The 21074-nt window shown below is 37.2% G+C and overlaps 1 protein-coding gene across 6 annotated transcripts in view; it reads left to right on the plus strand.

Moving 5' to 3' along the window:
- The window catches only part of CEP128 (centrosomal protein 128), a 417494-nt gene that overhangs the window by 369766 nt on the left and 26654 nt on the right, over positions 1–21074 (plus strand). For 3 of the 6 annotated variants that reach the window (XM_079912854.1, XM_079912856.1, XM_079912855.1), the window contains one exon: positions 15520–15612. The exons of the other annotated variants lie outside the window; for them this stretch is intronic. In XM_079912854.1, the coding sequence (XP_079768980.1) occupies positions 15520–15612 (93 nt within the window). The remainder of the gene's footprint in view (positions 1–15519; positions 15613–21074) is intronic. 6 annotated transcript variants of the gene reach the window in all.

The raw sequence follows: 21074 nt of genomic DNA on the forward strand, positions 1-21074 counted from the left end.
ATTTTACCAAAAAGCAAAGGAAATTGAAACATGTTAGCAGCACTTTTTTTTTTTTTTAATTTTACAACGAAATGATTAATGCTGTCCCTGACAGTAAGGTTCAAAGAGAACTGGTGAGGTACAGCACAGTCTTCCTGTAGAGTACCTCCAAGAATACACAAAGATCTTCCAAGGGGCAGTCAAGACACAAGTAGGTTTAGGAGAATCCATTTTTATATCCTCAGCTACTACCTGCACGTTCTCTTAAAATAGCTCGGCTTGAAGAGGCCCTCTTACTTTTCATAATCAGCCCCCTCCCACTTTGCAGAAGAAAGGCTTCCTTCTCACCTATCCAGGGTCCCATGATGGCAAATTCCCCCAGGCACATCAGGGTGCCAAACAAGGGGCAGTTTATGATTTGGGTGCCTTCATGTCCTCCTTTAATCAGGTCACTAAGGTAAGGCTTCTTGTCCTTCTTAGTCATCCATATATTTTTGATAAGAACAAAGGGTTGTATTAGATATTTGGGGTGTTGAGAATGGGTTGTTCTGAAATCGACATGTATTGTTGACGGATGTTGAGGAGGAGTAAAGACAGTTTTATTTAATGACCTCACCTCTTCCACCACCTACTATAATCAGAGAATGTATAGCTCCAGAAAACAAAGCTAAGATGTGTTGGAAAGAAATCATTGAAAGCCGCAGTGTCTTATTTCATCCGGGTGACAAACTCTGGTCCGGCTCCATGCCTTATCTATTTATCTGTCTTAGAATTATGATTCAAAAGTGAGACGGTTGTCACGAGCACACATCAACACATTACATAGAATTGAAAAATGAAGTCAGACTTTTTTCTGCCAGAAAGTACTGCTGATTTGGCTGATTGGTTTGACAATGAGGACTGGCTTTGCCAGTCTGCAGCTCTAAGTTTTGGATGCAGATATATTTAATGCTGAGATAAAGTAAATATATTAAAATTTCATACTGATAGAATGGTATTGAAATTGAGATTTTTATTTTTTGCATGTGTTAAGTTCAATGAAATATCTCTAAGTGAAAAAAGAACAGTTGTAGTCATTTAAGTCTTGGTGAGTAAAGCCTTTTGGGTTTACCTTCCAGAAATGGAAAGTGAATGACTTTAATAACTACATTACAATCCTTTGGCAAGTCAAGTGGTTTCTAATTCTTTGCTTTCAACAAAATTGAAAGAGGACCTAATCGAGCTGGTAGATCATTTAAATTAATTTTTGATGACAGATCACTGTGTAATCTTTGCTATAAAACTAGGAAGGCATTCAAGAAATTGAGTGACATTGTTATAACAAAACTAATTTTATTCTCACGTACTTTTTTATGTGAACAAGACTTCTCAGTGAGTAAATCTATAGAAACAAAAAATAGAAATAGAAATGGAACACTGTCTTATTGAAACAAAATTAGCATTTACCCATGGATACATGAGCTAATTGAGTACAGGAGAAGAGGAAGCTATATCCATCCCAGTAAGAGATATACATTTGGAAGCCTTGAGGTTTTTTGACATCTCACATTTAATTTTTTCTCAAAAATTTTAATATACCTAATATTAATTATATGATAATTCAATCCATAATAATGTTTAACACTTAGAGCATTATGGTCACAGGGAGTTTTAAAAATCAGTTCTTCTCTCTGTATATATATATACATTTTTGTTACAGAGAAGGATAAAGTATGATAGGATAACCAATAAATAGGCCTGCAAGCGTAAGTATATTATATATTAGGATAAAAGTCGGTGAGGGAAAACAGATTTGAAATAAATTCAAAGGGAAAAGGAATCATATAAAATCTGTCTTTTAAAGAGGATAGTATTTAGTTATTTTGGAAGTGGATAAATGGTGGTAACAAATTAATGAGATTTAAAGTTCACTGGATAAGTTTATATGAGTAATATAAAAGTTTTATTTGAAAATGACAATATTTACTACATTCCAGAATTTTCATCCTTTGCAACTACCTAAACTTATGATGAAAACATTCTGACAACTTAAAAATGTGTGTATGGAAGGGGGGAGAGTAAGGGAGATATACAGTTTAAAAATTATTTAGGGAGGATGTAATTAAAATTTTGAAAAGTGTTGACTGAGAGCAAATGTGTAACTGTGTAGTTGCAATTTGTCAGTGTTTAATCAACTTCTCAAACCAAAGTTACTTAAAACAATCTAAGCTTCCTGTATTTTTAGGATATACTTGCAGAGATAACATAATTTACAGGATAAATCCTAACCTGCGGCTATATGGAGAAAAACATGCACAAATTTGCCTATCTGAGAAAAATTACAAGACACAGGAAAACTGTTAGAAATATGATTTCTATTTTTAAAAAACTGCTAGAGGCTTAAGCACATCTCTAAAGGATTCATTCAGCTAATATTAGTGGTACCAGACTTGAAGTATGCATACCAGTTGATCTTCAAGATCTTGGTATCCACGAGTACAAGAGTATGCCAGTATGTCTCTGGAAATTACTAAGTGATGTTGCGTATTCTGATTTCACCTGTCTACTGTTAGACACTGATTGTTGGGGATTTACTTTCAATTTCCTTCCCTTCCCACTATGGATCTAACACTAATTGTGCTTCACCCTACTACGTGTGCAAGCCAGTCTACAGGCACATAAGTTGTTGAAGAAGGACCATTATTCTTTGTTAGGACACCAGAATCTGCTCTGGGGCAGTTAGGAGTATATGGACCCAGTAGTGTTAATGTATTTAACTAAAGTGTCCTGGTTTAGCTGAGGAAATAACTGACTTGAGTATGTAAATGTGGCCAAATAACAGTTAATTATCTGCAGTGCCTCTTCTAAGTATTTGTAAGAATCTTGAAGCTGGGTAAAACTTGCCTTTATCTCTTTATAAAGCCAGAACTTGCTGTTTCAAAACCAAAGATCAAGCCAGGTTCATTTTTGGTCTTGCCAAGGCTATAAGCCTCTCATTGAAGTTGCCTGAAAGGTTCAGTCAAATTGGCTTTACACCAAATAAAACGCAGTGTGCTCTGTACGGTTTTGACCCAGAATCAGGTGAATCTCAGCAGTTTTGGCTGAGCTGCATTGTAAAATTTTGGATTTGTTCGAACTTGACACTTCCTGGGAACCCATTCAAACTGAAACCGGAAAAAGGTTTTGCACAAACCCTGTCCTAGCCCGTTCTGCCAAGTTTCCCACTGCTCTAATGTTAGTCTACCTTCTGTATATTCGCATCGAGGGCAAACGGAAATATCCTCATGAATCTCTCATGAGGGATCTTGGTTGAAACAATCTAGACATTCTCCTTTCGCCACCTTGTCCCAAAATACAGAGTCTGTATTCTGTGTTAGTCAGTATTAAAATGTGTATATTTTCCAATAATGGGGTCATCTTCAAAGGGTTAAATTGCAAAAACATGACTGTGCTTATGTTAAAATGAAGAAAATGGTGCTGAAACCAGTGGGCTGTTTATACAGAGTTGCAACCTTGTGGCAAAAGGTGATGACCAATTTAAAAATGTAAGACTTCCTTCAGCCTGCAAAGATCGTTTCTCACAGCGCTGTCAGATTTTTCATAAATGCGGTGACATAGGGAAAGTATCATTGAGAAATTACATAATGAATGCAGCTTCACCAGCAGATGAATTTAGTATTATTGAACTCCTCAGTGTTTGGAGGTCAGTCTGACAGCTTCATAGTTGGTGCTGATAAGTAGTCAGACTGCCTAACTGCTTTGCTCGATGATGTGTTTTATAGTCCTGTTCCAAACACTATCAATAACAGTGCATTCTATGGGTAAGAAGCGCTTGTTTTGTATTGTGAAGATAATATGAGTGTATATATTACAAAACACTTTCTGAAGTATCTTTCTGAAAAATATAATACATATAAGAAATGCTTTCTGTTCTCTTTAAGAGTGCATATCTGGGTGAAATCTCAGAGTAATAATGTATTACATCTTTTTAAGATCCTAATCTAGCTATAAAATGAAATATTGGTATTACACCCTTAACATATAGTTGGTGGGAGTAGTGTCTGTTACACACATTTTGAAGTAGCCTTTACATAAAAAGCTAATTTGGGAATTTTTCATTTTGTGCACCTAATTTTAACCAATTGCATACAGGTTTCAGCTGAAAATTATTATATGCCTAGTTTTAAATGATGGAAAGTGATATAGTACAACAGTATCTGATTTAGAGTCAGAAATGGTGGGTTCTGGTCATATCCTCCCCGATAACCAGGCACATGACTCTGGGCACGTTGTTTAACCTCTCTACATTTCAGTTTTTAAATTTTTTTTTTTAATTGTGCTGGACTGGATCATATTTTAAAAGTCTTTTACTTAGTAGACTCTAGTCTAGGAGGAATTAAAAAAAATTATCTTCATTAAAAAATTTCCACCCTATGAATAGTTGCTTTCAAACAATTTACCCTGATTTAATCACGTAATTGTGTACAACAGATACTTGTTGAATCCCTGCCATATCTCGACAGTGTCCTTGGGGCATATAGCAGATTGGGTCCCTGCTGCCGTGGATCTCACATTCTAGGTAATGTTACAAATGGAAGGACTCTTAGAGACCCTTGTCAAAACCCCTCACCCTATAAATAAGAAGTATGGAGGACAGAGGAATTTATGAATAGCCAAATACGGCAAATCAGGGGCTAGAATTCATTTGTCCTGATTAGTGGCTCCGTGTTCTTTCCATTCCACATACTCCACTTGTGAATGTTGAGAGTAATGAAGACATGAGTAAGGAATGCTTCATAAGTAAGTACCTAGTGAATGATACTAAGTGAAGAGGAAGACAATTAACAACAAGATCCCGTATTTACCTTGAGCAGGGCAAGAAGTAGAGTCATAAACAGGACACTGAATTCTTGAATCATATTTAGAATTGTCAAAATATGCCCTCGACCTCTTGGTACATAGAGTTTAATAAAGCAGCTTTGATCTGGTTTTCTTCCTTGCGAATGTCGAAGAGTGTTGGCGTGCCCCTTGGCTGCATTACTAGTTGTGTCCTGAGCTTTTGCTCAGTGATATCAAATGCCTCAGTCGATCTTTTTTTAATTTTAAACTCTAATTCCACTTACACAACTGTTTATAAAGTTTGTTTAGGGCTTTTAACAAACTTTGATCTCAGATGAAAGGCTGGAGAGAGTATACTGTCACTATTAGCACTATTAATATAAATATCCAAAGTGGTCTTGTGTTAATTATTTAACATTAGTGAACGATTTTATCCTATCATTGCCCCCAAATACATTATACTTGAACATCAAACAGTGAAAGACCATCAAAGTAGCCCTTCCCTCATTATTGTCTTTAGGCTCTGTTCTTATTTCGCATAGTTCGTGCTCTGTAAATGATTTTCTGGAGCTTCTTCAATGTTTTTCTCTACTAGGATCTCACTCTACCTATATCCATGGCAAAGGCCAATAGAACACATCCTGACTTGTTTGTTTCATTGTCATCAGACATTAACCAGATAGTCTAAAGCATATTAAATATAGACTCACTGACTTAAAACACCTAGATTCTGTGAACTACTCCCTTTATATCTTGTCAGAGAACTTACTGTTTTCAGCTTTTATCCCTATCATTTCTAACTCAGAACTTGTTTTGCTTTGTAATACCCCAGAACTCCACATTAGACATTAGTTTTTCCTTGAAGAAGAGTGTATTTGTTCCCAGACATGAAGGGGTTGACTGAGAGGGTAAGGCAAAAGCCAGGTGATCTCCACATTTCTTAGAGAACGATTAGAATTTGGTGCCCTGAGAGTTCGAAGACCTGGTTGTGAATCCTGGCTCTTTCACATGGACAACTCACTTAACCCCTCTGATCCTAATTTCTATAATCTATGAAATGGGCCTATTACTTATCCTATTTGTGTCACAGATTTGCTGAGAAGATCAAATGAGGTAATGGATGGAAAGTCCGTTTCTAATTTAAAACAAATATTCCTCCCTTATGTGTGCACTACCTTTCCCAGTCACAGGAGCAGTACATGGACTAGAAAGATTTGGCTGACTAATCGGGACATTTGCATTCTGGTCCTAGTTTTGTCACACTGGTTATGTGTCTTGGCACTCTATGTTATATACATTTTACCTCCAAAATTCAATGTAATTATTTCAAATTTAGGGTCTGAGAAATTTAGATTTATAGTTCTTATTTAATAATCCTAATAATTTTAGTTCAACACATTCCTGCCTCCAGACTCAGTTGACCTGGGATAGGACCCAGTAGTTTCTAAAGTTCCTCAGATGATTCTAACTTGCAGTCATGTGTGGGAATCACTGATTTAAGCCATCTTCTTTGTGCCCTTTAAGAATGTGCCTTTACAGTCCATCCCCTAGAGCCTGGTGTTACTCTGCCTTCATGTCTGTTGGATGTAGTCCTATTAATTTCCACTGAGTTAATTTCATGCCTTTTCTACTGATACCATCATGTATTCTGTGCCTACAACATATAATTTCCAATCTACCAAAACAACATTCATAAGATTCTTTCTCAAACATTATTTTTTAAAAAATTTCCAGGAATCTCGTGTGCTTACTTGTAGCTTCTTACTAAAATTTAACCTTGTTGGGCCTAACTTCAAAGGCAAATTTACCCAGTCATGAGCTCACCAAATGATTAATTCTCTGATTTTAATAAACCTTAATGAATTGTCCAGTTTACAAACTAGTATTTTTGGAAACCATATAAAGAGTTTAAAAAACAAATACGTTGTTTTGTAAATCAGTATATTGAGCAAATTGGCTATTCAGTTTTCTTTTGACTACCTGCCTCTCTCATCTCTCTTCTTGTTACTCCTCTTTTCTACTTTTGTGTTAGTTCCCCCCTCTGTGACATCACACTCATTTCTCCACTCATTTCTTTCATTCATTTCTCTATTCAACAAATGACCACCAACTAACCCATGTAAAGGACTGAGTATAAAGCATGGTTTATCTTGCAAAGCAGCATAGGACAAGTACTTCATGAACTACCAGACTTCGTATCAGACTCCACAGAAGTAGTTTACAAAGGCTCCTAGGAAGGAGAAATTAGGTACTAAAGGATGAACAGGGTCTGAGAGGTGATGATAAAAGGCAAAGAGTTTTTCAAGGGTGATTTAATCTTTATTATACCATCAGGGTCATTTGGACCCAATCTTAGTCTATTAATTTCTTTTGGTAAGGATTGATTTTTTTAAATTATTTTTTTCTTTTTTTTTTTTTAGTTCTTACAAAGAGCAAAGAGAAATTTTCCTCACTTTTAAGATAGAAAAAATTCATTCTGTCTTGCAAACACCATGAGTCTATTGAAGCCTATTATAAATCCAAGATGTATAATGAATCTTGGTGATCTTATTTTCTTGAAACATTTTCCTATTTCATCATCCTAGAAATTATTTTATTGGTACTTGTCAGTTGTTCCCAAATATGCTAGAAGAGACCAAAATCATATGAAGATGGAGGGATAAGGGGATCACACAGAAGGATGTTGCAATAAGTGACCTAAATCATCACTGTTACATAACATTTCAATTTTCTTATTGTGTTGTCCAAAGTATATCAAGAACTGAAGAGTCTGAGAATTTTATCCTTCTCACCAGTTACCAAGTTAGCCTGCCGTACTTTTACGGATGCTGGAAGAAGACATGAGACAAAGGACTTTATTAGTCACAGCACAGCTGGCCCCATGAGCTGCATGTTTGTATCACTTCCCTTTGCCTCCCAAGTCCCTCAGGGGCAATACGGAGATGGGTCCAGGTGGGCATTGCACATGCAGTGAATTTGTGTTATAGCTGAGGAACCCTGAGCTTATGTAACCCCAGTCTTATAAAGGGAGCTACAAGAAATTCTACCGAACCTTTGCCTAAGAGGAAGACAGTGTATTTCCAAGTCTGTTTGCTATAGAAACATTCTTGGAAAGCTATTCTGGGATAAAAGCCATCATAAGACGTAGCAATGCCACGGAGAAGTACCTTGCATCAAAATATTGTATTATCTTTCAAGAAGAAGTTTTACAGTCTTTTTCTTTATTATTATTACTTTTATTGGATGCAGGTTGATAGTTCAGAATTTCTCATTTTCTCCCATAATGACAAAGAGAAGGAAACTGACAGAGGAAGACATTTCATACTTATTAGATGAATCAGAAGATGAATATAAAGAGACAGACAGTGGCATTCCAGATACTAATGATGATGGTGAAATTGATTGTATAAGCAAAAGTCAGATTATGAGTCTTCAAATGATAATATCATAGATGAATTTTTTGCAAATCAATGAATGAACAATCTATTTCTGAGGACAAAGAGGAAATAGGGTGCTCTCTTCCAGTTACTTAATCAACAAGAAGGACTTCATTATGCAACATTTGGCAACAAGAACCTGGAGCAGTGCATTTGCTGAAAGAATGTGTGACAGTACTCTTTCATCTTTAGTTATGTTTGTGCACCATAATTTACTTCATATGGTTCGTAAATGGGCAAACGCTGAAAGCAGGTTGTATAAAAATGTGATTGAAAGGAAAAGATAATATAGAAATGAAAATTTTTGTTGGATTGACCATTCTAATTTATACTTATAAATCTAAAAAATGAAAAAAAATCTGCAATTATGTAGTAAAGAAGACTGCATTATCAATTTTTTAAAAATTAGAAGCAGGGCTTTCCTGGTGGCACAGTGGTTAAGAATTTGCCTGCCAATGCAGGGGACATAGGTTCAGGCCCTGGTCCGGGAAGATCCCACATGTGGCGGAGCAACTAAGCCCATGCGCCACAACTACTGAGCCTGCACTCTAGAGCCCGTCAGCCACAACTGCTGAGCCCATATGTGCGCCTAGAGCCCGTGCTCCACAGCAAGAGAAGCCACCACAACGAGAAGCCTGTGCACCGCAAAGAAGAGTAGCCCCCGCTCACCACAGCTAGAGAAAGCCTGCGCGCAACAATGAAGACCCAACGCAGCCACAAATAAATAAATAAATTTATATTTAAAAAAATTAGAAGCTGTCACATTTTTAGAGGTATTGTGTTTTGAAGAAGCAAGTGCAAGAGAACAAGCCAGAAGTAATGATAAAATAGAACTCATTAGAAATATATTTGAAATTTCTAATCAGTATTTACAAGATGGGTGTTTTCCAGAATCATGGATGACAGTTATTCAGTAGTCCATTGCGTTCATACCTTCTAAATCAAGAGAATATATAACGTGCTTAACTTCTTACTAAAATTTCTAATGACATTATTTTTTTTTACTATCTCTTTATATTCTTTAAGTTATTTATCAAGTAGCTAAAATATTTTTTTAAAACTTCACCCGTTGGGGACTTCCCTGGTGGCACAGTGGTTAAGAATTGGCCTGCCAATTCCGGGGGCACGGGTTCGACCCCTGGTTCAGGAAGATCCCACATGCTACAGAGCAGCTAAGCCTGTGCACCACAACTACTGAAGCCCGTGTGCTCTAGGGCCCACGTGCCGCAATTACTGAGCCCGCGTGCTGCAAGTACTGTGCCTAGAACGTGTGCTCCGCAACAAGAGAAGGCTCCACAACAAGAGAAGCCACCGCCATGAGAGGCCCGTGCACCGCAGTGAAGAGCCCCACTCGCCGCAACTAGAGAAAGCCCGTGCACAGCAATGAAGACCCAACACAGCCAAAAAATAAATTAAATTAAATTTCAAAAAAAATCTTAAAAAAAAAGAAAGAAACTTCACCCGTTGGACCAGAATAGTAAATGGTGATGACTAATTATTACCGATACACCAAAGATTAAGCAAAAGTATGTTGTTGTGTTCCGAGATCTAGGAACAAACTGCCATTCTGTATTCCCATCTCCTTGTTTCTTTGTTTTCTGTTTGCTTGTTTGTTTTTGTTATGAATGAATCTCCTGTAGTTCCCACAGTGTTCAAATTGCAACTGACTTCAAGCGATATTACCTATTACCATAAATTTGATAGACCCAGTTTTCACTATCAATAGGCATCTTGTTTGCATCTCCAGAAAGTTCCTTTAAAGCACTGGATTCCCTCTAAGTTTAAGAGGAAGAGACCATATATATATTTAAAGTTTGAGCTCTGCATGGCTGTGATATGTACCTATGTCTGTACCTTCTTAGAAATAATATAGAGCAAAGCTCTTACCTTTGGCCTCCAACTAAAGTTGGGTGGGAGGGCAGGAAGGACAGGCAAAGCAATATTATGTAATACTTCATATTTGCTCTTCCTAACTGGTATTCCTCGTGGGTGTCATGTCCTAGAATATCTCAAGAAAATTTAGGGAGCAGGCGTCCTCAGAGAAAAAGTGGAGTACCTGTCTCACGTAATTGATGTTACTGTTGCAACTTCATTATATAGAGTATATCCCAGAACTCCTGACACACCCACATTCACTTGACAGGATATGGCATTATCCCCAAATCAAATATAAATTATCTAATCTTTCACATTAGCAAATTTTAAAAATATTGTTGCATATATGTAGTTACTGGATGACTGAGAAGCAATTATAGCACCAAATTCAATAAATATTTATTGAGTAGCTTTTATGTATTAACACCATAGATTTAAAGAATAGTAAGTAAGGCTTAATCCCTGTACTTAAAATTTTCCAATTTAATGGGAAAAGGCAGTTAACAAAAAATTATAAATATTTCTATTGCCCTAATAACTTATTTTCATTCAGGAACCAAAAGAATATGCTTGAACTAAATCTAATCAGCTTTAGCAAAATGAAGTCTGATGTAGTGATGTTATAGTTTGATTTGTACATAGTAGGTACTTAGTAAATGCTGTTGGATAAAGGGAAGGCCAGATGTCCTATCCAGTTTCTGTATAATAAATGCTGTGAAATCCTGACTAATTTCCAGAGTATTGCATGTTTTCTAAGTTTTTACAACATACTTTAAATGTCCAAAGTCATGTGGTTTTGGCTACTTCAGGGGGTTTGTTGGTTGTTTTTTTGTTTAGTTTCTTTTTTTTTTTTTTTAATGTGTCTAGTAAGGGCTACAGAACTCGTTCATTTTAGTTGAGTATGTTAAAAAAGAAGTGGGGGAAGGGAGACTAAGTTCAAAATTTCAAATTGTTTTGGCAAAACCAACTCCTTTTCATACTAACCACCAGGCCACAAAGCTTCATTGTTGTCCAGTTGAATGAATACATGGCTTTCATTTGGAAAAAAGAAAAAAACCTTTCTAGCAATTGAAGTTTCAGGAAGACGATTGTTTGTGGCAAATGTCAGATGAATTTGCTCATCAAATAATATTGTCAGTTGTGTAATGCCCAGTGGCTTTCATGGTCCATCTTTCTCAGCCAGGGCTTGCAAATTCAGAAACTAGATGAATTTATTTAAAAATATATACTTTTGCTTACATATACTTCATCTATCCTCTCTTGCCCTTCTGTTCAGCCATTCAGGACGTACCTTAACAGAGCCTCTCAAACATACTTAGAATTCACCTTTAACATTACTTGTTTAGGTGGGCTGTCTTCCAAAATGTATTGCTATAACTTCAAATTACTGGTACTTTGAACTAAGTATGGCCTTAAGAGATAGTTCAGTTGAATTTTCAATAGTTTTGAAGGATTCTAGATAGTCTCTGCTTCTGTCTGCTTTGGCAGCAGTCGGCCAGGGAAATGCTTTGTACAGGATCCAAAAGAGTGTTTCTAAGTGTTCAAAAAAGGATTAATTATGAAAGCAAACTTTAAAAGTATAGTCAGAGTTGGTCTCAGTTATTTTTGAATTAAGTCTCAAAGCCACAATGATAAAAATAAAATACCTTGCCTGATTTCTATTTAGATCTGATCTGCCTGTCACCAGAAACTCATCCATATAGGCGGATTAACTGTTCACATGCTCTCTCAGCATCCAAGTGCTGTGTGCCGAGTAATGGAAAATGATTAATTTGTTTTGTCGTTCCTTTTTAGAACACAGGACAACTCTTTAAAAGAAAATAACCCTTTACTTTGAGAACAGAGAAGGTTAATTATGTTCACCTCACCAAGGAGCTTTTAAGTAAATTAGCCTGGACCCTACCTCAGCCAGAACAATTATCATTCCTTATCAGTGTTCCATATCAGGACCCTCTGTTCCATGTTAAATATGGAAGAGGCAAATGTGATTGCCTGCTTTGGCATATCTTGAGGGCTTGGGGCAAGGGCCTTGCAGTATTCAGGGAAATGATTAGCGTTTCTCAGTATCTGCCCTGTGACCAGTGTCTTCGTGGCCTCAAGTGGCTAAGCCCCTGTCAGCTCATCCACAGGAGACAGTTTGCTGTTCACATCCCACATTTCCTTATTAGGACATTATTAGGCCCACAAAAGATTTTATTCTCATCTTCCTCTCTTTTACTCTGTCTGGACCATTCAACTCAACTTTACTGTCCCTTGTTTTCTTCCATTTGTTTATTTAATTTTGAGTGTTTAAAAACATTCACTGTCCCTCAAGTCAGGTTTTAAATTGTACTTTTAGAAAATAATTTGTGCTACATATATGTTTCTACAACATTTATAAGTTCTAAATGAGTATTTATTGATCTTTGCGTTGAGAAGGTTTTTTGTTGTTTTCTTTTCCCCCATAAAACTAAAATCTATTGTGTATAATAGCAAGTACTCAGCCCTGGAAATTAAGGAAGAATATAGTCCTGCCTTTAAGAAATTTGCTGTCTACTGAAAGGGACAAATAGACAGGAAGCGATTAGGCAGGTGATAGGAGGCATGTGTGTGCATGGGAAGCTCTGAGGATGGGTACCCAACACACACTTTAGGAGAGATGTTCACGGAATAATCACTAGTATTATCGTTGTAACAATAGCTAGTGTTTATTGAATGCTTACTAGTGCCCTTCCCCATTCTGAGTACTTTACATATGTTAATATATTTGATCCTTAAAATAGTTCTACGCTATGGGTGTTATTATCATTCCTGTTTATAGGTGAAGAAACTGAGTCCCAGTGCAGAAGGATCAGGAACTTCCGTAGGCACACGTGGCCAGTAGGAGACTAAATCAGGGTTTCAACTCGGACCACTCAAGAGGCCATGCTTTTAACTGCCATGTTAGAGGAGGTATAACCAAGCCAAGTCTTGCAGAAGGACAATCAGTGGGCTAATTTAAGCAGCGTGTAGAGGATATTCCAGACAGATGGGCCTTTATGTTGTCGACTGAAAAAACAAAACAAAACAAACAAACAAAAAAGCACAACCTAAAAGTCGAGAATTATGTTTTCTTTGGTAATCTTACTGAGGACTATATAATTGGGATATAGGCTCTCAGATAGCTCTGAGGAACTGTTTCAAAGAGGTAAGGAAGGAGCCAAGATATATAGGAGTTTTTGCTGGGAAAAAAAAAAAAAAAAGTCAAACATCGAAAGATTGCTGCTAATCACAAAAAACAGCCATCTCAAGTTAATGATTTTAGTGTTTTTTCTATGTATGGGAAGATGAATGAGTCCAGGTTCATTGAAATTATTGCTTAGATATGAATCTTAACTATCTAGGGCCAGTATCCTGTTTATCTCCATCCTGAATTCCCCTCAGGGCACATCATTGGAGGTGGCTGCATTGGCTGATGGATTGCTGGCAAGGCTACATTTGTTGTTTACCAGAATGGCAGCAACATTTGTTTGGTCCACAGTGTGCAAAGTCATGATGGCACAGAAACTTTGACAGAAGCAAAAATATAGAATAGCATTTATGGTAATAGAACCAGAAGCTAATTAGCAGCCTCTAGATGAGGGCAAAACTGTAAAATCTTTTTTCTGTTTTAATTTTTTTTTAATTAGGACAGTTATAAAATGGAAAAAGAAAAAAGAAAAGCAAGTTCTTTGCCTGCTTTTGGAAGTATCTGTTCTAAAAATACAAAATGACAAATATTTGGAGCTAGTAATTTGATAGGGCAAATACCCAAGATGACAGAAATATCTTTCTTCCTGGTTTCCTTAGGCAGTCATTGACTTTGCTTTCTGCCACAGAAGAATGAAGGTTTTTCCACCCCTCAGGTGTTCTTGGGTAAATAGTAATCCCTAAATGGTTTTCTCCTTATTTTACTTTCTCTTTATAGAAAGCCATTTTTCTTACTCTTTCCAACCTTTCAAGCTCCCAACCTACTATGGGAAGAAGTTAAAGCTACAGCAGACTAAATCTAGAGCCAGAAGGGCTCTTAGAGATTTTTAGATCCTTCTTTCCCATTTTCCTGATTTGGAAACTGAGATCCATGGGTTAAATGATTTTCCCAAGTTCATATAACTGGTAATGGCAAACCTGAGATATAACTTTTTATCTCCTGATTGCTACTCAGTGATCTTTTCCACTGTACCTTGCTGCCTCGAATATATCTTGATGTCCTTAAACAGAAGGCTACCACAAATAAAAATATTATCTGAGTAATCTAAATAATCTATCATTATTAGAGAAACTATTTTGTGGACATTTAAGACATTTTCAGAAGTTTATGGTCAGAATGACTATTCTTGAGATGTAAGAGTATTTGGGGTAAATCAAGAGCTTTAGATGTGACACCATTGCCCTTCTGGGGTTTCAGTACATTCTCCCAATAAATTTCTCAGGGAACTCCACCCAGATGGTACCCCTGATGTGGGTCTCAGAGTTTCCACTGCTCAGCAGGTCCCCAACCTGGGAGTGAGACGCCTTGACCCCTTCTCACAATACTCCCAAACTCCACCAATTCTTCCCTTGCTTGGGGCTCAGGGGCCAGCAGTCTGCAAACAGCATCAGAAGTTCCTTTTAGAGCATGTCACTCCTCTGCTGAAAACCCTCAGAAGACCTTCTGTCTCATTCAGAATTAAATACACTTACTTCACTGTGGCCTAAAGGCTCTGTAAGATCTTACCATAGGCATCTTCAGCCTCATCTTGGGCCCTCCCTCAGCTCACCTGTAGAACAGTGTCTGCTATAGAGTCAGTGTTTAGTAAATGCTTGCAGATTGAATAAATGGATAAATCCCTCCCCTTCGTTGAGTAAATTGCATTCGTTCACTCAAGAAGCAGTTATTGAATACCTTTTCTGTGGAAGCACTGGGTGGACTGTGGGTACAGTGGGGAACAAACACAGACATTCCCCACCCGGAGGATGCTTACTGCCCAGTGTCAACACAAGCATTAATTAAATAACCGCACAAATAAATGGAACACTAGTACTCTAATACTTGTTGCAAAGGAAAGGCTCATGATTTAACTGAGAACTTATTTGACAGAAATCAGTGAAGGCATGGGTGCCTTCCCTGAGGAAGTGATGAAAGATAATAAAAATTAACCAGTTCACTTAAGATTTATACATTTCATTACAAATTAATGTAAATTTTACATTAAACATATTCAAGTGGAATTAATGGTATGCATGCTGAAGTCTTTAGGGTAAAGTGTACTAATGTACACAGTTTACTTTGTAATGCATCCAAAAAATAAGTTGGGTTAATGGATAGACGTGGGGATGGATAGATGAATATGTGATAAAGCAAATATAACAAAATGTTAATAGTAGAACTTAGGTGGTGGGTATTTGTGTGATCTCCGTAAATTTCTTTCAGATTTCCTGTATGCTTGAAAATGCTCATAATGTTGGGGGGAAAAGTTTTAACCAGATAAGGAGACTGCAGGGAACATTCTCCACCGAGGGCACAGTATGTACAAAAGCAATTTGCGTGCCATTACAATTCTATTATTTTTATGTTTTGGATGATGTCTTTAGAACAGTAATGTATTTCTAAATATTGGATATAGTTTTAATTAAGTTTGCCTTGTTTCTGCTTTGTACTCTGTTGACTAATTTTTATTAGTAATTTTAGATTGTCAAATTTAGATTGTCACTGACCTCCTTTTCTCCATTTGAGAATCCTTGAGCTGACAGTATTTCACAGAATCAGGTTTTTTTTAATACTATTTAGAAAGTACTTGACAGTTTTCAATGTACTTTCACATTCACTCTTACTTGATTATCACAGTTACTCTATGAGTATGGGATAATAAAGACCATCATTATTTATCCCCATTTTGCAAATAAAAGACTGAAGCTTAGAAGGGCAGGGGAAACCACAAAATACAATTAATGTTGCTGGAACTGTGCATCTCCACAAATGAGATAGGCTGACTTCTGGTTCAGCATCCCTTCCACCTCACCACTGTCCTCCATCAGCCAGCTTGAAACACGTGACTGGGACCAGTAAATCCCACAAACATAGTTTCTTTATCTGCCACCTTAAGCAGAAATTGCTAAACTCTGTCTCTTTCAGCAAACACTTGCTTATACTGTTTGCCCATTATTAACATGCAATCACATTTTGGGGGCAAAAGTTCTTAAATTTCTTCCCTTTGTTGAGGGCATTTAGTTTTCAATTTTAAGAAATGAAGTGATTTCACAGAAATTAAAGTGTGGATCTCAAGACACTCCTCCTTATAGACTGGTTGTAAGGGCCCAGTTCGTTATCTAGCATACAGAGAACACTAAACTAGTCCTCGCTATTCTTTGTGTGTTATTTTTCCTTTATATCAGGAAAAATATTTAAAGAGGGGATCTCAAGGGGAAGAGATATGTTTCTTTATTCCTTCTGTATTCCTTTCTCCTTCAGCTCATTCTTGGTGTTCTCTTATTGAAAAAAAATCCCCAAATTAAGCTAATAATAAGATAACTCATCATTTGGTTATGTCTAGAAACAAGAAAGCAATAACCTGGAATGACAGATTCTGTACGTTTTTTATAGTTCTTCACTGAAAAAAATTACTGTGAACGAGAGTTGGAAAATACCTAGAAAGTCTTCTTTATTCATATTTTCTAGTGAAGATATTCTACCTATTCTCAAATTTCATAAATTTGTGCTTTTTAAAGGAGATCTTCTACCATGTTTGATTAGAATGGTATTATATGAAGACAAATAGAATTTGTTGTTGACAAAAGTCACTGATGCCATATTGCCACATTAACTGGTGGTTTTTTTGGTTTGTCTTTTTAACAAGCCTTATGTACCCTCTTACCCTGAGACACATGTAAACACTTCTAAGTGGGTGTCTGATTTTTAAAACTCTCTTAAAGTGAAGCCATACCCGGCCTCTGTACCCTGACACCAAATTAAATCTTGGAGACAAGAGTTTTGGGTGAAGTAGAAAAGAACAGCTTTACTGCTTTGCCAGGCAAAGGGGCCACAGCGGGCTTGTGCCTCAAAAACTATGTGTCTCAACATGGAGGCGATAGTGAGAAGTTTCACGGTAATGGTTCAGAGAGGGTGTGATCAGCTCGCAGACACTCTTCTGATTGGTTGGTGGTGAGGTAAGTGGGAGTTAGCATCATCAACCTTCTGGTTCCAACCCGTCTGGGGTCTGCCTGCTTGAGAGCAGCATACCATTAATTTCTCCCACCTTGTGGGGCTTTCAGTATCTGCAGAACAGCTCAGATATTGTTATATATGTATATCCCTTAATGGGGAACAAGAACCCTGCCCCGAGGCTGCATTTTTGTTTCTCTTGACTGTTCCTCCCTTGTCTCCACATCCCCTCCCTTCCCTAATTAGCAACTGTTTGAACCTTCTCACTGGAACTCAGAGAAGGTCATGGAGGCTGAATGAAGCCTATTTCCTGTTATCGAGACATGGAGGACACAGAAAGGCTTTTGTGCCCAGGAGCCCCACAGGGTCCTGCTCGGTATCAAAAGTACACAATCTAGAAATAGAGGACTCCTCTGATATTCCAAGAAATCCACATGACTTTGAGCTCTGAGGCTCTTTGAAGGATGTGTGTCTACGAAATGACTTTGCCAGCCCAGCCTCTGCTACTTTTTCACTTGGTTCCAGCTGTCATACAGTTTGGATGAAAAGAGGACCCTGTGAAGCCAATATAGCTGTGCTGGATCTAGTCACCTCAAGTGAAAAGGCAGACAGTCTCTCTTTTTCATGATCTCACTCTTCCTCTCCTTCAAACTTGTTTACTCAGGTCCTTTTACCATCTTTCAGCCATTTGTCAAAAAAGTTTTTAAGTGAATCTCTTTCCAAATGAAATGGAATTGCATTTTTGAACCCAAATAAACTGCTTCATAACCTCATGTATTTAATATCTATATAGTGCCAAAAATGCACACACATTTTTAAAATAAAAATATAGACACCATATCCTTTATGTATCATCCAGAACCTCAAAATATATGATTTCAATAGCACTATAAGAAAATGGTGGTTGTTATAGGTTAATAAGAAAATAACATGTACATTTTTACAAAGAAAAGTATATTCTGTTTCGTAAGCTTTCTCTACAGGAGACAGGAATCTAAGAATTGCAGTGAAGCCCCTTCTAATTCCTAATAGCTGCTACTTATGTTGTCATACTATATTATTCAATTTCCCTCAAGTCTGAAGCAAAGGAACACCTAAAGAAAAATATACTGTGGACCAGTACAAACTGTTCAACCCCACAGCAGTTTGGTGTGTGTTGAAGATTTTGGAATAGTAAAATTGCCAGCTGATTCATTGCCCCTCCCAACAGGTATCTAAACACGCCCGTACGCACAGAAGCCGGAAGTCCTAACAGACAGGACTTCTGAATTTCACTGTTGTTTCCACCACTGGATCTTGCCCTTAGTCTAGAGAAAATAGCAAACTTTTGCTTCTAGGTTTTTAATACAGAGGTCAAGATTCAGCGGGTTGATTAGAACACGGTAACTCTGCCTTTGTCTTTATGTGGCCAACATTTGTTGAAGCACCTCTTGTGGACAGATAGTGTGCTATCCTAGTGCTAAATGTTACAAAAAAAGAAAAGGGGGTATTAGTATCATAAAACTCAATCTCATACCTAACGTCCTCTAATCAACAGAAAGACTGTCCTGACCCCTTGTGTGTGTATATATATTGGATGCATGGTCTTGAGCACAGACCCTTCAGCACTGGCAAGATGAAATTCTTCCTGGGTTCATCTTAAGACTTCTTTTTCCAGAAACAAGGTCATCAAGGACATATCTTCAAAATTCTAGCTGCTAAGAGTTGATAGCTAACAAGGGATTAGGAATTTACCTAAAGCATGCACTATTACAGCTACTGGTTGCTGTCCTTTTCAATTGGTGATTTGCCATGAAAATATTTATATAATAACACTGACATTTCTGCATTCAGACTGCTTGGATTTGCATACCAGTTTTGCCACCACATGACTGTGAGGAAGTTATTTACACTTTGATCCTCAGTTGTCTCATCTGTAAAATGGGGATAACCTTAGTATCTACATTATACAGTGGAATGAGGATTAAGAATTGTATTCAAAATTGAATTACTTTTTTTTTTTTTGCGGTACGTGGGCCTCTCACTGTTGTGGCCTCTCCTGTTACAGAGCACAGGCTCCAGACGTGCAGGCCCAGCGGCCATGGCTCACGGGCCTAACTGCTCCGCGGCATGTGGGATCTTCCTGGACCGGGGCACGAACCCGCGTCCCCTGCATCGGCAGGCGGACTCTCAACCACTGCGCCACCAGGGAAGCCCCTGAATTACATTTTTATAGTTAGTCTTTCATTATCCTACTAAACAGGATTAGGAGTAATTGATCATTTGCTTCCTAGGCCAGTGGAAGTCCAGCTCCTTAAGCCTCTGAGATAAAGCAAGTACTATAATCAGTGTATTGTATCAGTTTTTTATGAAATGGAGTCTTAATTGTGAATTTCTCTGTTTTCAAATTAGATATGAAATTTATTATCTTGTAACATTTTCAAAAGAGAAACACTCTTTAAACCCCTATGTGAATGTCCAATTTAGTTCTTCTAGAAAATTGATTTAAGAAAATTAAAGACAGGTTAAGCACCTGTCATTTCCTGGTGCCATTATTCATAAACTTGAGAAATTGTTCCCTTAATTCTACCAGTGGAGACTTATATGTGCCCTTTAATGCATTCGACCATGTAAGGCAGAAGTAATTAATCAACTTAAAAAATAAAAAGGTTCCCTGACTGCATGAGATATTTTGCCCTAGGAAATAGCATGCAGTAGGTCCTCATTGGCACCTTTAAAATCCAAGCAAGTTCCCTATTTAGACTTCCCATCTGCTATTAGTTCTTGTCTCTCTAGCACAGTTAGCTTTTGGGGAAAAGTGAACTTGAAATGCCATGTAATGTGACAAGACTCTAAGCACAGGATGCCAGCCAATCTCACATTAAAAAACAAAAGACGGAAAAAAAAAAAAAGACGGAGTTTGAACGTGCATATGCATACTTTTTAAGTCTATATGACAACGTGGTAGGTTTAAGCACACTAACATGCGTATAGAGGGAGAGAAGGCCAGAAAATAAACGTACTCTCCAAATACCGCTTAATCATGAAATTATGAGACCTGAGGTGACTGCAGGCCTGGACTCATTATCTTCATTACTTTATGTCTTATTGTTGCAGATGCCTTAGAAATCTCAGCATCTGTACATGTAATTTCCTTAAAATAAATGCAATTAACTTTTTTCTTTGTATAATTCTTACATCTTTTACATATGCATATTCTCCCTCAGTAAATTTAAAGTTCCTGCAGAAGAGAAAGTGTGCCACCTACGTCTTATGGATCTTTCTGTGGTATCTAGATATACATTTGGTGTTACTTAACTGACTAGAATATAAGGATGAAGAGAAGGACATGTGTACCAGAAAGTATTTCTGATATTGAGCAAGATATTGAGAAACAATCCATAAATGGAATATAAAATAATCACATCTACAATAGATGAAGAGAAAGTATAAAGATGTTAATGGAGACGCGGGGGGTTAGGGGAGGGAAGTAGAAAAATAACCGGTTAAGAAAGAAGAAGCCAAGCAAATTTTTAAGGTTGAAGGTTTACTCAAAAAAAAGTAGCCGTTTGAATATGTACCCCCAAAACATAATCAAATAGAATAAACCAGTATGTGTAAACATGCTAGGAAAAAACCTTTTTAATGCATCACCTGATTGATTGAAAATTTTAAGCAAAAATATTTGCATAACCTGCTAGCTTTACAGTAGGGAAAGAGATCATTTGCTTATTTTAAGATCAAAATAAGTATAACATATTTAACCCAGGTTCAGAGGGTCACTTTTGAATGAAAAAAATTATGGGATGAAAAAAAGGAAATAAAGTTTTAAAACTACAAGTTGTACC

Source organism: Stenella coeruleoalba, assembly GCF_951394435.1.
Source record: "Stenella coeruleoalba genome assembly, chromosome: 2".
In the NCBI taxonomy this organism is placed as follows: Eukaryota; Metazoa; Chordata; class Mammalia; order Artiodactyla; family Delphinidae; genus Stenella; species Stenella coeruleoalba.